Source organism: Tachyglossus aculeatus, chromosome 10 (assembly GCF_015852505.1).
Source record: "Tachyglossus aculeatus isolate mTacAcu1 chromosome 10, mTacAcu1.pri, whole genome shotgun sequence".
Lineage (NCBI taxonomy): Eukaryota > Metazoa > Chordata > Mammalia > Monotremata > Tachyglossidae > Tachyglossus > Tachyglossus aculeatus.
In genome coordinates this window covers 4886727-4901730 of record NC_052075.1, presented here as the reverse complement: position 1 = coordinate 4901730, position 15004 = coordinate 4886727, and the positions used below count along the sequence as shown (strand labels likewise).

General features: G+C 46.8%; 1 protein-coding gene across 5 annotated transcripts in view; it reads right to left on the bottom strand.

Moving 5' to 3' along the window:
• The window catches only part of PDE4B (phosphodiesterase 4B), a 325166-nt gene that overhangs the window by 265944 nt on the left and 44218 nt on the right, over window positions 1-15004 (bottom strand). For 2 of the 5 annotated variants that reach the window (XM_038752358.1, XM_038752359.1), the window contains exons 2-3: window positions 9995-10102; window positions 4234-4469 (exon numbers count right to left, since the gene is read on the bottom strand). In XM_038752358.1, the coding sequence (XP_038608286.1) occupies window positions 4234-4469; window positions 9995-10036 (278 nt within the window). In that variant the 5' untranslated portion in view covers window positions 10037-10102. Of the gene's footprint in view, window positions 1-4233; window positions 4470-9994; window positions 10103-10589; window positions 10860-10927; window positions 10986-15004 lie in introns of those variants that run through there. The other 3 variants (XM_038752356.1, XM_038752355.1, XM_038752360.1) reach the window with 3 other exon arrangements.

The following is a 15004-nucleotide window of genomic DNA, read 5'->3' as shown; positions in this document are numbered from 1 at the left end:
CCTGAGCAGCTTCTACCTGCTTTCAATTAGAAGTGACCCTAGCAGGAGGCCGGGGTGGGAAAAGAGCTGAACATTCACAAACGTCACCACCTCAGAGCAAAGTCACAAATAATAATAATAATGGCATTTATTAAGCGCTTACTATGTGCAAAGCACTGTTCTAAGCGCTGGGGAGGTTACAGGGTGATCAGGTTGTCCCATGGGGGGGCTCACAGTCTTAATCCCCATTTTACAGATGAGGTAACTGAGGCACAGAGCAGTTAAGTGACTCACCCAAAGTTACACAATAGGTACAGGCAGTTGAATAAAAAGTCCTAAGAACACCGGAGCCCTAAAATAAACAGTAACAACTGTGGTATTTGTCAAGTCCTTTGTTTTAATGACATTTGTTAAGCGCTTACTATGTGACAAGCACTGTGATAGGTATAAGATAATCAAATTGGACATCATCCATGTCCCGCATAGGGCTCACACTTCTAATACCGATTTTACAGATGAGGTCCTCAAGGCCCAGAGACGTGCCCAAACACAGACAGCAGGCAAGGGGCAGAGCTGTGATGACTTCCCAAGCGCTTAGTACAGTGCTCTGCACACAGTAAGCACTCAATAAATATGATTGATTGATTCATAAGAACACTGAGAAGCAGCATGGCTCAGTGGAAAGAGCCAGGGCTTGGGAGTCAGAGGTCATGAGTTCGAATCCCGGCTCTGCCACGTGTCTGCTGTGTGACCTTGGGCAAGTCACTTAACTGCTCTTAAATAAATCTTAAATACCATTGAATGAATGAATGAATGCTCTGAGCTTCAGTTATCTGTAAAATGGGGATTAAGATTGTGAGCCCCACTTGGGACAACCTGATCACCTTGTATCCCCCTCAGCACTTAGAACAGTGCTTTGCACATAGTAAGTGCTTAACAGATGCCATCATCATTATTAACACAGGCTCTCTGACTCGCAGGCTGTGCTCTTTCCACCAGGCCATGCTGTTTCCCAGACTATTTGAGCATTTACTGTGCACAGAGCACTGTACTTAGCACTCGGGAGAACACAATACACTCTCAAGGTCTCAGCTTTCTCATCTGTAAAATGAGGATAAAATAAATTGTGAGCCACGGGTGGGGCAGAGGCTGTGTCCAATCTGATAGCTTTGTACCTACCCCAGTGCTTAGCAAGTAGCAAGCACTTAAAAAAAAAAAACCACACACAATTCTGTCAACAAAAAGGCCCACCCAAACTCTGGCTCAGACGATTGAAGGTAATGGAGTGGTGTTTTGCCATCACCTGCACCGTCAGCGGAGGAGACAGGTTCTGCGCCACCTCCAGAAAGCTGGAGCTCAATCAATCCATCAATCGATGATATTTATTGAGCACAGTATGGAGTAATGGATAGAGCACTGGCCTGAGAGCCAGAAGGCTGTCGGTTCTTACCGTGGCTCTGCCGCTTGCCTGCTTTGGGACCTTGGGCAAATCGCTTCACCAGTTTCCTTATCTGTTAAATGGGGATTAATAATAATAATAATAATGATGGCATTTATTAAGCGCTTACTATGTGCAAAGCACTGTTCAAAGTGCTGGGGTGGTTACAAGGTGATCAGATTGTCCCACGGGGGGCTCACAGTCTTAATCCACATTTTACAGATGAGGTAACTGAGGCCCAGAGAAGTTAAGTGACTTGCCCAAAGTCACACAGCCGACAATTGGTAGAGCTGGGATTTGAACCCATGACCTCTGACTCCAAACCCCGGGCTCTTTCCAGTGAGCCACGCTGCTTCTCTAGCAGGGGATTCTCTACCAGGGGATTGAGACTGTGTGCCCCACGTGGGATAGGAACTGCGTCCAACACCATTTGCTGTATTCATTCATTCATTCAATCGTACTTATTGAGCGCTTACTGTGTGCAGAGCACTGTACTAAGTGCTTGGGAAGTACAAGTCAGCAGCTTATAGAGATGGTCCCTACCCAACAATGGGCTTACAGTCTAGAAGGGGGCTCACAGTCTAGAAGGGGAACTGCATTTTCCTGTATCTTCCCCAGTGCTTAGTACATTGCCTGGCACATAGTAAGCACTTAGTAAATACCAGAATTATTATTATTATTATTATTATTATTATTATTATTATTATATGCAGAACACTGGAGTAAGCACCCAGGAGAGTTAAATCCAATCCTTCGGAATTCATTCAGTGCTTAGAACAGTGCTTTGCACATAGTAAGTGCTTAATAAATGCCATTATTATTATTATTATTATTATTATTATTATTATTATTATTATCATTATTTTTCTGATGTCCCGGTAGGCAGTGCTTCCCCCCACTAGGCCAAGTCCGGTGATTGCTTGGGCAACCCAGCCTAAGGCTAGTTCTGGTCTAACTAATCCCTCCTCTCTCGCCAGCACAGACCCCTCCTCCAGGAACCCACCTATGACAGGGTTCCGCTTTTCATTCATTCAGTCGTATTTATTGAGCGCTCACTGTGTGCAGAGTACTGTACTAAGCACTTGGGAAAGTACAACCCAACAATAAATGGACACATTCCCAGCAAACAACGAGCTTACAGTCTAGAGGGCCAGCTCACAGTTTTGACTGGCATTTGACTCTGCTAAGCACCGGGCAATGGCTGGACGGTGGGGGGTCTCTTTGGCCACAGGCGTCCGCCGCAGACCCGGGAAATGCTTGTTTAGCCGATGGGGTTGTTGGGTGCGGATCTGAGAAATAAAATCTGTAGTGTTGCACATTTAACCCCGGTTTCTACCCCGAGAATAAGAATGATGGTATTTGTTAAGTGCTTACTATGTGCCAAGCACCGTTTGAAGCACCGGGGTAGATATAAGGTAAGCAAGTTGTCCCACGGGTGGTTCACAGTCTTAATCCCCATTTTACAGATGAGGTAATTGAGGCACAGAAAGGAGCGTAGCTCAGTGGAAAGAGCACGGGCTTTGGAGTAAGAGGTCATGGGTTCTAATCTCAGCTCCACCACTTGTCAGCTGTGTGACTATGGGCAAATCACTTAACTTCTCTGTGCCTCAGTTACCTCATCTGTAAAATTGAGATTAAGACTGTAAGACCCATGTGGGACAACCTGATCACCTTGTATCCCCCCCCCCAGTGCTTAGAACAGTGCTTCGCACATAGTAAGCACTTAACAAATGCCATCATTATTATTATTATTAAGTGACTTGTTCAAGGTCACATAGCTGATAAGTGGCGGAGCCTGGATTAGAATCCACATCCTCTGACTCCCAAGCCCGTGCTCTTTCCACTAAGCTTCACTGCTCCTCTAGCCATGCTGATTCAAAAAGTATTAAATATGATCATCAGCCCCCATATTAGATCCATTCAATCGTATTTAGTGAGCACTGTATTAAGCGCTTGGGAGAGTACAACTAACAATAAACAGACACATTCCTTGCCCACGAGCTTGCAGTTTAGATCCCTTTTAAAGCTGAAAAGCCCACAGTCCATCTTCATTCAATCGTATCTACTGAGCACTTACTGTGTGCGCAACACTGTACTAAGCACTTGGAAAATACAATCTAACAATAAACACATACATTCCTTGTCCACAATGAGCTTACAGTCTAGAAGGGGCTTACAGTCTAATGATCGGGTAGACTGACGGCGTCCCTCAAAGTTGTGAAAACCTACCCAGAAAGAGTGTGAGACCTCCCTCCCTCCCACCCCCTCCCCTGGCACCCCAAAACCAGAGCTCTGGGGCTGCAGTCTGATCCTCTCCTTCCTCTCTGGGGCTAGACTGGACCCAAACAGCCCACACTGGCCACCACCATGTCTCCACCCCAAGCCAGAACCTGGGTCCTTCCTTTCTGCTCTAGGCCGGCCTTCCTCAGACCCCCCAAAAGTCCTGCATCCCAGCATCCCCCCGGGACTCCTGTCAGCCCTGAGTCCTGACCTGAACCCCAGGTCTGCTGGATTGCCAGATCCACACTTCGCTAGCCCTGTGGCTAGCGACCGTCTCCGTCTTTCCCAGAGATTCAATGCCTGGACACGTTCCTCTGGCAACCCTCTGTGCCCAGGGAGACGTGCACAAACACTCTCCTCGTTTTGGCCGCCGGACCAGACCACTCCACCGAGTCCAGCTGCGGCCACAGCCCACGGTTCCGGCCACAACCGGCTGCCTTGACACACGTCTTGTGCCGGATCCCGAAGCGGGCCACTATGGGGACCGCCACAGTCGGCCCCCGGCCCCCAGATCCCGGAAGGCCGCGACCGCTCACCATTCCAGACTGGCGCTTGTGATGGCAATGCTGGGGAGGGTGAGCAGGGGCAGCGTGGTGGGCCTGGAGAGGTCTCCGTCGGGGGTCTTGGCGGCGTCCGTCTGGCGCTGGGCCAGTGGAGGCAGCTGCAGATTCCCCGAGCAGCAGCGTCGGCCCCTCCACAGGTCGATGCCCAGAGTGTGGCTGGACGAGCTATACGACTTACTCAGGCCGCAGTCCACGTCCTCCCTGGCCTGCTGGCCCCAAGACGCCGAGCCGGGAAGGCGGAGGGGCGAGGGGGCAAGGGGAGAAGCACAATTAGTCAAAGTAGCCAGCAAGTTTGTCTTAGTAACTATAATAATAATAATTGTGGGATTTGTTAAGCACATACTACGTGGCAGATACTGGACTAAGCGCCGGGGTGGATACAAGCAAATCAGGTTGGACACAGTCCCTGTCCTACAATGGGGCTCACAGTCTCCATCCCCACTTTATAAATGAGATAACTGAGGCCTAGAGAAGTGAAGTGACTTGCACAAGGTCACACAGGGGACAAGTGGTGGAGCCGGGATTAGAATAATAATAATAATAATAAGGATGGCATTTGTTAAACGTTTACTATGTGCAAAGCACTGTTCTAAGTGCTGGGGTGGATACAAGGTGATCCAGTTGCCCCACGTGGGGCTCACAGTCTTAATCCACATTTTACAGAAGAGGTAACTGAGGCTCAGAGAAGTTAAGTGACTTGCCCAGGGTCACACAGCAGACATGTGGTGCAGACATGTGGTGAAGTCAGGATTTGAACCCATGACTTCTGACTCCAAAGCCCGTGCTCTTTCCACTGAGCCACGCTGCTTCAATTAGAACCCATGATCTTCTGACTCTCAGGCCCATGCTCTACCCACTAATAATAATAATAATAATGATGGCATTTATTAAGCGCTTACTATGTGCAAAGCACTGTTCTAAGCACTGGGGAGGTTACCAGGTGATCAGGTCGTCCCACAGGAGGCTCACAGTCTTAATCCCCATTTTACAGATGAAGTAACTGAGGCCCAGGGAAGTTAAGTGACTTGCCCAAAATCACACAGCTGACAATTGGTGGAGCCGGGATATGAACCCCTGACCTCTGACTCCAAAGCCCGGGCTCTTTCCACTGAGCCATGCTGCTTCTCACACCATGCTGCAATACTCCTACTGCTACTAATAATAGCAATCACAATAATACCGGCATCTGCTAAGTGCTTACTATGTGTCAAGAACTGTACTAACTACTGGGTGGATGCATGCAAATCGAGTTGGACATAGTCCCTGTCCCACAGGGGGCTCAGTCTTAATTCCCATTTTACAGACGAGGGAAATGAGCCCCAGAGAAGTGAAATGACATACCCAAGGTCACACAGCAGATAAGTGGCGGGAATGGGATTAGAACCCAGGTCCTTCTGGTTCCCAGCTCTGGGCTCTATCCACTAGGCCATGCTGCTTCTCTAATAATAATAATAATACCTGTTCAACGCTTACTATGGGCCAAGCACTGTACTAAGCACTCAGATAGACACAGTAAAATCAGATCAGATACAGCCCTTTCCCCACATGAAGGCCACAGTCTAATAATAATAATAATAATAATAGTATCTGTGGTATTTGTTAAGCGCTTACTATGTGCCATGCGCTGTACTAAGATGTACTAAGGAGGCACAGACACCTAAATTATTCTCCCCGACTTCCATGCCTTATTGAAGGCCCATCTCCTCCAAGACTAAGCCTTCCTTTCCTCTTCTCCCACTCCCTTCTGCATTGCCCTGACTTGCTTCCTTTATTCATCCCCACCCCCCCAGCACTATGTCCACATCCGTAATGTAAGTTATTTATTTATATTAATGTCTGTGTCCCCCTCTAGACTGCAAGTTCGCTGTGGGTAGGGAATGTGTCTGTTTATTGTTATACTGTACTCTTCCGAGCGCTTAGTACAGTTCTCTGAACACAATAAATACAAATGACCGATTAAAGCCCCAGTTTAAGGAGAAACAGAGTTAGAACCACATTTGGACATTCAGTAAGGTACAGGTGGCTCGTTTTAACACTTTAATTTTCACCCTCTGCACTTCCTAAACAGATGAGAACCTGTTTGGGGCTGCTCTGCGGTTGCTTGAACTGTGGCTTCACGCATTTTCATTGGGGATTTTTGCAACCTCGTCTTGAGAATTTTTAACCAGAATACAGTTTAAACATGGTCTCACTTCCATCACTATCAATGGTTTTGGGTTGCCAAACCCTGCAATTCAGCTGAATCGAAAAGTTGCCCAGTGCCAGAGATCTGTGCGTGTGGCATATCTATCTGGGTATATAAATTAGGTGACATTTCTGTCAGGCACAGATTTGCATTATGAAAAGCAATCCATTCATTCAGAATATTCTTTATGACAATAAAACCCATTCAAAGGATGAAGAATCGCATCAAGTGCCAGGAGAAGCACAGTGCAAAAAAGGAGATGATTTAAAGTGGCCAACACGGAAGGGAAAAGCCTGGAATACAAAGGCCCGTATTGGATACAAAATGTTCAGGAGGTTAGAGAGGAGCTATTTGATGAAGAAAAGACAATGCCTACTTGGGAAGAAGTTGAAGATTAGGTAGATAAAAAACCTTTACATTTTTAGATCTAAAACAGGAACCAAAATGTCCAGCAGCAAGGAACACATGCTTTTCCACACCCATATTCAGCCACTGGATTATTATTATTATCATTATTAATAATAATAATGACTGTGGTCTTTGTTTAGTGCTTACTGGGATAGGTAGAAGAGAATCAGATTGGACACAGCCTCTGTCCCACAAGGGACTCACAGTCTAAATAGGAGGAAGTAGGATTGAATCCCCATCTTGCAAATGAGGCAATGAGTCACAGAAAAGTTTAGTGACTTGCTGAAGGTCACACAGCATGCAAGTGGCAGAGCTGGGATTAGAACCTATGACCTTCTGACTCCAGACCCGGGCTCTATCCACTAGACCATTTATTCTTCTAGCTATACTTTTGCTGTCATCAGTCTCAAAGGAGGCAGTGAGGCTTAACAGAGAGCCCGATGTGGGCTGGGATTGTCAGTCTTTATTGTTGTATTGTACTTTCCTAAGCTCTTAGTACAATGCTCTGCACATAATAAGCGCTTAATAAATACAACTGAATGAATGAATGGATAGAGCGTGGGTCTGGAAACCAGGCTACCCGAGTTCCGTTTCCAGTTCTGTCTCTGGACCATTGTGTGACCCTGGACAAGTCAGTTGGCCTCTCTGAGGCAGTTTTCTCATCTGCAAAATGGGCACAAGATACCTGCTCCCCTTCCCTTTTAGATTATGAGCCCCAAGTGGGGCAAGAATTCTGTCTGATCTGATTAGGTTTGCATCTACGCCAGGGCTTGGCTAGACACAAAGATAGAAAGTGCTTAATAAGTACTCTATGTTCCTACTGTCCCCATTTTAGTATTGCACTAAACTAAGCCTAAAGCCTTTTATTGATTTCTTCCATGAAGGATTTGGAACAGAACACCATCTTTCGGTGGACAGAAACAAACACAACCTTTTTCTCTACAGAAGTTGCTTTCTATTTCTTTTGGGAAGATTTTTAATGTGCTCAGGGACAGAGGGCAAAAAAAAAAAGGTTTCCATGGATTTAGAAAAAAATATTTGATGAACTCTCTTTCGTGGGCACCTCCCCTGGATACTTCTTCCATCGTTATCAGGACTGATTAAGAGCTTCCCGGATGTAAGCTTGGGATCATACAATTGAAGTCCAACCTACGCTTCACTAATACCGTCCTCTCCTGGCTCTCGTTTAATCTCTCTGACCGCTCCTTCTCACCAGCTCCTCAGTGAGGGTCCCTCAAGTCTCAGTTCTGTGTCCCCTTCTATTCTCCATCTTCACCCACTTCCTTGGAGAACTCATTTGCTCCCATGACTTCGACTACCATCACTATGTGGATGATTCCGAAATCACCTCTTCAGCCCAGTCCTCTCTCCTCTCTGCAGTCTCACATTTCCTCCTGCCTTCAAAAGATCCCACTGGTACCTCAACCTTTTTTTTTTTAGTGGTATTTGTTAAGTGCCACCTTGGCGCCAGGCACTGTACTAAGTACTGGGGTAGATACAAGATAATTGGGCTGGACACAGTCCCTGTCCCCATTTTACAGAAGAGGGAACTAAAGCACAGAGAAGTTAGGTGACTGGCCCAAGGTCACACAGCAGACAAGTGGCAGAGTTGGGATTAGAACCCAAGTCCTCTGCCTCCCAAGCCCATAATTTTTCCAACAGGCCACCTTGCTTCTCAAACTAAGTATGAGTAAAAGAGAACTCCTTATTTTTCCACCCAAACCCTGTCCTCCCAACAGTGTAGATAATACCGCTATCTTCCCTATTTCACAGGTTTGCAACCTTGACATTGTCCTTCACTCATCTCTCTCAAACAACCCATATATTCAATGTCGCCAAATCCTGTCAGTTCTATCTTCACGGCATTGCTAAAATCTGCCCTTTTGTCTCCATCCAAACTGCTACTATGCTGATCCAAGCACTTATCCTATCTCGCCTAGAGTATTGCATTTGCCTCCTTGCTGACCTCCCTGCCTCCTGTCTCTACCCTTCACTCTGCCGCACAGATCATTTTTCTACAAAAAGGTCAGTCCCCATCTTCCCACTCCTCAAGCACCTCCAGTGGTGGCCCATCCACCTTTGCATCAAACGGAAATCCCTTCCCATCAGTTTTAAAGCACTCAATCAGCTTGCCCCCTCCTATCTCACCTCCCTGAATTCCCACTACAATCTAGCCTGTACTTTTCACTCCTCTGGCGCCAGCTTACTCGCTGAGCCCCAATCTCGCCTGTCTCGCCTCTGAGACCTTTCCCACATCCTCCCTCTTTCCTGGAACTCCCGTCTCTTCCATATCCGCCAGACCAACACTCTCTCCATTTTCAAAATCTTATTAATGTCACACCTCCTCCAAGAGGCCTTCCCTAATTAAGCCCCCTTTTCCCCAATTCCCTCTCCCTTCTATGTCACTACACACTTGGATCCTTACCCATTGGGCCTTTGATATTCACCTCACTCTTCAGCCCCACAGAATTTATGTACATATTCAGAAATTGTTTATTTATATTAGTGCCTGTCTCCTCCCCTAGGCTGTAAGTTTGTTGTGGGCAAGCAGCATGGCTCAGTGGAAAAGAGCCCGGGCTTTGGAGTCAGAGGTCATGGGTTCAAATGCTGACTCCACCAATTGTCAGCTGTGTGACTTTGGGCAAGTCACTTCACTTCTCTGGGCCTCAGTGACCTCATCTGTAAAATGGGGATGAAGACTGTGAACACCCCGTGGGACAACATGATCACCTTGTAACCTCCCCAGTGCTTAGAACAGTGCTTGGCACATAGTAAGCGCTTAATAAATGCTATTATTATTATTATTATTATTACTCTCCCAAGTGCCTAGTAAGCACCCAGTAAGTGTTCAATAAATACCACTGATTGATTAATTGAGCATTTATTTTGTAGTATAGTTCTGGCACATAGTGGGCACTTAAAAATACCTCAGTGATGACTATTTTCACAAAGAGCTGTGGACATCTAAGAGGGAGATGTCTCCCACTCTAGCCTGTAAGATTGTTGTGGGCAGTGAATGGGTACACTACATTGCTGTGTTGCAATCTCCCAAGAGCTTAGTACAGTGTCCTGCACACAGTAAGTGCTCAATAAATATGTCGACTGATTTAGAGCTGAGAAAAGCTAAATCTTTGAACTTACATCATCAGCTGTTACCGTCATGACGCTCCTGCTTTTCTTCATCCTAGATGGATAAGGCTCCCTCTTTCACAACAACAACTGAATTCCACCGGGTCCCAATTTGAACTCCTACCCAAAACCAACAAACCAACAAAGGAAGAGGTCAGCATTTTCATATCACAAGCAATGTTTTTTGTCCCCCCGCAGGCAAATACACAGCAATTAATGGCATCTTCATTAAAAGAATAACACAAGAATTAAAAAACCCAGACATAAATTCAAAGCAATATGAATGATAGCAACTTTTCACCCCAAAAGAACTCTTGTACAGTGCTTTGCATATAGTAAGCACTTAACAAATACCATCATTATTATTATTATTACTATTGTCACACAGTAATTCGCCCATAGTAAGCACTTAACAAATACCATCATCATTATTATTATCCTTATTATCATTATTATTAATCCATTATTGAAATTTGAACACCATCAAGCTATGAATTGAGAACTAAGCTCCCCCTTCTCCCACAATCCCAGGCATGGTCAGGAATAGGAATGATCCTTCCTGCTTTCGCCCCCAAGGCCCAGCCACACACAATTCCCTTGCACCCACCCACACAGGGAAGGAGGTAGAATTCCCAAGTTTCCTTAGTGTTTGTTCCCCTGCGATTCAGGGCCACACATGGATTGACACCTAGTAATTCGGGGTTCTAGACATGACGGCGTCCACACGATGTCCCCGAGAAAGGGTCAGTCTTCCAGGAAGCTCGCCCCGTTTGACTCATTGGCCAGTGATCTCCACAGCCGGGTCAGTGTGGATGTGCCAGGGCCTGGAGGATGGGGCTTCAGTTTCCCAGCTCCCCAAAACTCAGCCACTTGGAGGGTCTGGGGGGCTTCCCCGGGCACTTGGGTTTCGCTGCATCCCTGCGAGCAGAGAGACGTGCCCGTCACCTCTGACCGGGAAGGACTGAACCCGTCCGGCCTGGTCCCGCCAACCTGGACCATGGAGGCGTCCTGCGTCTCTGCTCGCCCTCAGGCAGATGTCCGGAGCTTCTGCCGTTTCCTTCCGTGCCCATTTCCGCATCCGGAAGGGCCCCTCCGCCACCAGGATATATATACATATGTAGGCGAGGAACGCGATGGAAGTTTTACTCTGTGCCTGGGAATACTAAGGAGCGAGACTGCATCATCGCCCAGGAAACCAGGGGTGTGGGCCAGAACAAAGCCATCGTGGGACTGCTCAGATGGAGTCTGTGGGAGCTGAAGTTGCAGCTCGAGAGAGGCGAGGAGACTGTGTGTGCGTGTGTGTGTATGTGTGTGTACGCACACGTGGGCATGCTTACAGGAATGTGGCAGGGAGGGTGTAGAGGAGCAGGGATCGCTTGGCCTCGCTGGAAAACTTCTAGGAAGAGGTTTGGCAGCCCATGCCACTCAGATGAGTTTCTACCCGATTGGAACCAATTTCTAGAGACGAGGCTGGCTGGGGGTTTTTCAGACATTGGCTCGAACATGTCAGAAACAAAGATTCCTCCGGATTTGTGACTATGGTAGAAGTTGCTCTGCCTATGGGTGGGACTTGGGTCCTGAGGCATGAGGACATGGAAATTCTGCTCCTCTAGCCACCCGCTCTATGGATTTCATTTTCATTTTGTGCTTTGTGCCTGTTCCTGTCCTTTCTTCTCCTTCAGTGTTTTACTGTTCATCACTCTGAATGCATTTGTCTCCAGCCTTCTCTCCCACGCTTACACTCCTAGACTCTCAAGGAACAGGGACAATGACTAATTCCCATCGCTGTGTTCTTCCCCAGGGCTTTTTACTGTGCTCTGCACATAGTAAGCAATTAACAAATACTATTCCTAAAAGTAGTAATAATGACAATTATGGTCCTTTTTAAGTGCTTGTGCCAAGCACTGGGGTAACCACTGGGGTAAGTACAAGTTAATCAGGTTAGACACAGTCCCTGTCCTGCATGGGGCTCACACTCTTATCCCTATTCCACAGATGAGGTAAATGTGACACAGAGAAGTGACTGGCCCAAGTTCACACGGCAGACATGTAGCAGAGTTAGGATTAGAACCAGGTCCTTAATAATATTAATAATAATAGTAATAATGACATTTGTTAAGCACTTACTATGTGCAAAGCACTGCTCTAAGCGCTGGGGGGGGGGGAGAATACAAGGTGATCAGGTTGTTCCATGTGGGGCTCACAGTCTTAATCCTCATTTTACAGATGAGGTAACTGAAGCTCAGAGAAGTTAAGTGACTTGCCCAAGATCACACAGCAGACATGTGGCGGAGCCGGGATTCGAACCCATGACCTCTGACTCCGAAGCCCGAGCTCTTTCCACTGAGCCATGCTAGGCCCACACTCTATCCATTAAGCCACTCTGCTTCTCATGCTACTATTTCTACCACTACACTCTAGAGAATACAGAAAGATGGTAGTGCTTCTTCAAATGCGGATCAATGAGCGGGAAGCATCAGAGAAGTTAAATTCGGAGACAGATGTACCCAGTTCTTTCAAAATCCATGTCTTTCTTATTTGGGTAGAAAGTGGTTTCTTTGGGAAGGCTCTTCCAACAACTCACATCAGCCTGGACAGAACAGGCACTGAATCGTGAGCTTAACCTGTGAGCCCGATATGGGACAGGGACTGTGTCCAACCCGATTAATTTGTATCTACCCCAGCATTTAGGTGCTTACACATAGTAAGCATTTAAGAATGCAGTAATTCTACTGCTAATCAGAAAGGAGACAAGGTCCTTCAGGTGAATGAGCTGCTGGTCAAGCCCTTTGTACAATCAATCAATTGTATTTATTGAGTGCTTACTGTGTGCAGAACACTGTACTAAGAGCTTGGGAGAATATAATATAACAGAGTTGGTAGACATGTTCCCTGCCCACAGTGAGCTTACAGTCTAGAGGGGGAAACAGACATTAATATAAATAAATTACAGATATAATAATAATAATGATGATGACATTTGTTAAGCACTTACTATGTGTGAAGCACTGTTCTAAGTGCTGGGGGGGATACAAGGTGATCAGGTTGTCCCATGTGGGCTCACAGTTTTAATCCCCATTTTACAGAAGAGGTAACTGAGGCCCAGAGAAGTGAAGTGACTTGCCCAAAGTCACACAGCTGACAAGTGGCGGAGCTGGGATTAGAACCCATGACCTCTGGCTCCCAAGCCCGTGCTCTTTCCACTGAACCACGCTGCTTCTCTGGACATATAGACTAAGTGGATTTAGTACACTATGGACATATGTGGACATATGTCCACTTATACGGACATAAGTGCTTTGGGGCTGAGGGAAGGGTAAATAAAGGGTGCAAATCTAAATGCAAGGATGACGCAGAAGGTTGGAGGAGAAGAAGAAATGAGGGCTTAGTTGGGGGAGGCCTCTTGGAAGGGATGTGATTTTCATAAGGCTTTGAAAGTGAGGAGAGTGATGGTCTGTCGGACGTGAAGAGGGAGGGAGTTCCAGGCCAGAGGGAGGACATGGGTGAGGGGTTGGCAGTGAGATAGACGAGAAGTAGATTGGCATTAGAGGGGTGAAGTGTGCGGGCTGGGTTGTGGTAAGAAATGAGAGGTAATTGGAAGGGACAAGCTTCCCAGGAATAAAACCAGGCAAGATTCCCAAGAATATCATCTGCATTCTATGGGAGAACTGAGGGGGCCCTTCTCCAAGTAAACATACAGACCCTACCCCCCTCAGAGCTCACAATCTAAAAACCACCATTTAACTTACCATCTACAATAATAATAATAATGGCATTTATTAAGCGCTATGTGCAAAGCACTGTTCTAAGCGCTGGGGAGGTTACAAGATGATCAGGTTGTCCCACGGGGGGCTCACAGTCTTCACCCCCATTTTACAGATGAGGGAACTGATGCACACAGAAGCTAAGTGACTTGCCCAAAGTCACACAAGCTGACAAGTGGCAGAGCCAGGATTTGAACTCATGACCTCTGACTCCAAAGCCCGTGTGTTTTCCACTGAGTCACGCTGCTTCTCCTATGAGACGATAGAGCCTGGGCGTCAGAAGGACCTGACTTCTAATCCCAGCTCCACTACTTGTCTGATGAGTGTGATTTAGGCAAGGCACTTCACTTCTCTGGGTCTCAGTTACCTCATCTTTAAAATGGGGATTAAGACTGAGAGCCCCAGGTGGGACACGGACTCTGCCCAAACTGATTAGCTTGCATCAACTCCAGCATTTGGTATAGTGCCTGGCAAATAGTAAGCACTTAAATACCATAGGAAAAAATCTTCTCCCATTGTGCCTCTGACTCATTCATTCAACTGTATTTATTGAGCGCTTACTGTGTGTGTAAAGCACTGTACTAAATGTTTATGATAGGGACTGTGAAGTTATCCTTGCTCACCTCATACCCGGCCCCACTGTCACGGGCTGAGCCCTCAGGGCACATCAATCAATGAATCAATCATATTTATTGATTGCTTAAGTCTGCAGAGCACTGTATTAAGTGCTCGGGAGACTACAAAATATCAGAGTTGGTAAATATGTTCCCGCCCTGGACAACTGTCAAGCCTGTTCCGCTACCGAGATAATCATCAGGGGGAGAAATGGTCTAGCAAACGGTTACTGGCACTGCCCATCCGCGCTCCGGAATCACTAATTTTTAATGCGATTCTTGGCCCCCGGCCAGTGGCGAGAGACTGGATCACGTCCGGCAGTTATGCATTCAGGCGACTTTCTAAATTTAGCCACCAATTTAGGGTGCACATGCACCTACTTGCCCACACAAAGAAGATAAATGAGTATCTGTGGATAAGTGGAGAGCCAGACATGGATCTATCAATTATATATATGCTCGCACATTACTGCTGTTTCGGTCAGGACCTCGTGGAACTATGCACGGCTGGCGGGCCGGATCGACACAGGCCGAGCCTTCCTTTTGGAGATCATTTTTCTGCAGAAGCTTCCATCTGGAACTCGGTCTTCCCTGGAGAAAAGTGGGGTGAATAGAGATGAAAATAGGGGCACAGGGGGCCGCCC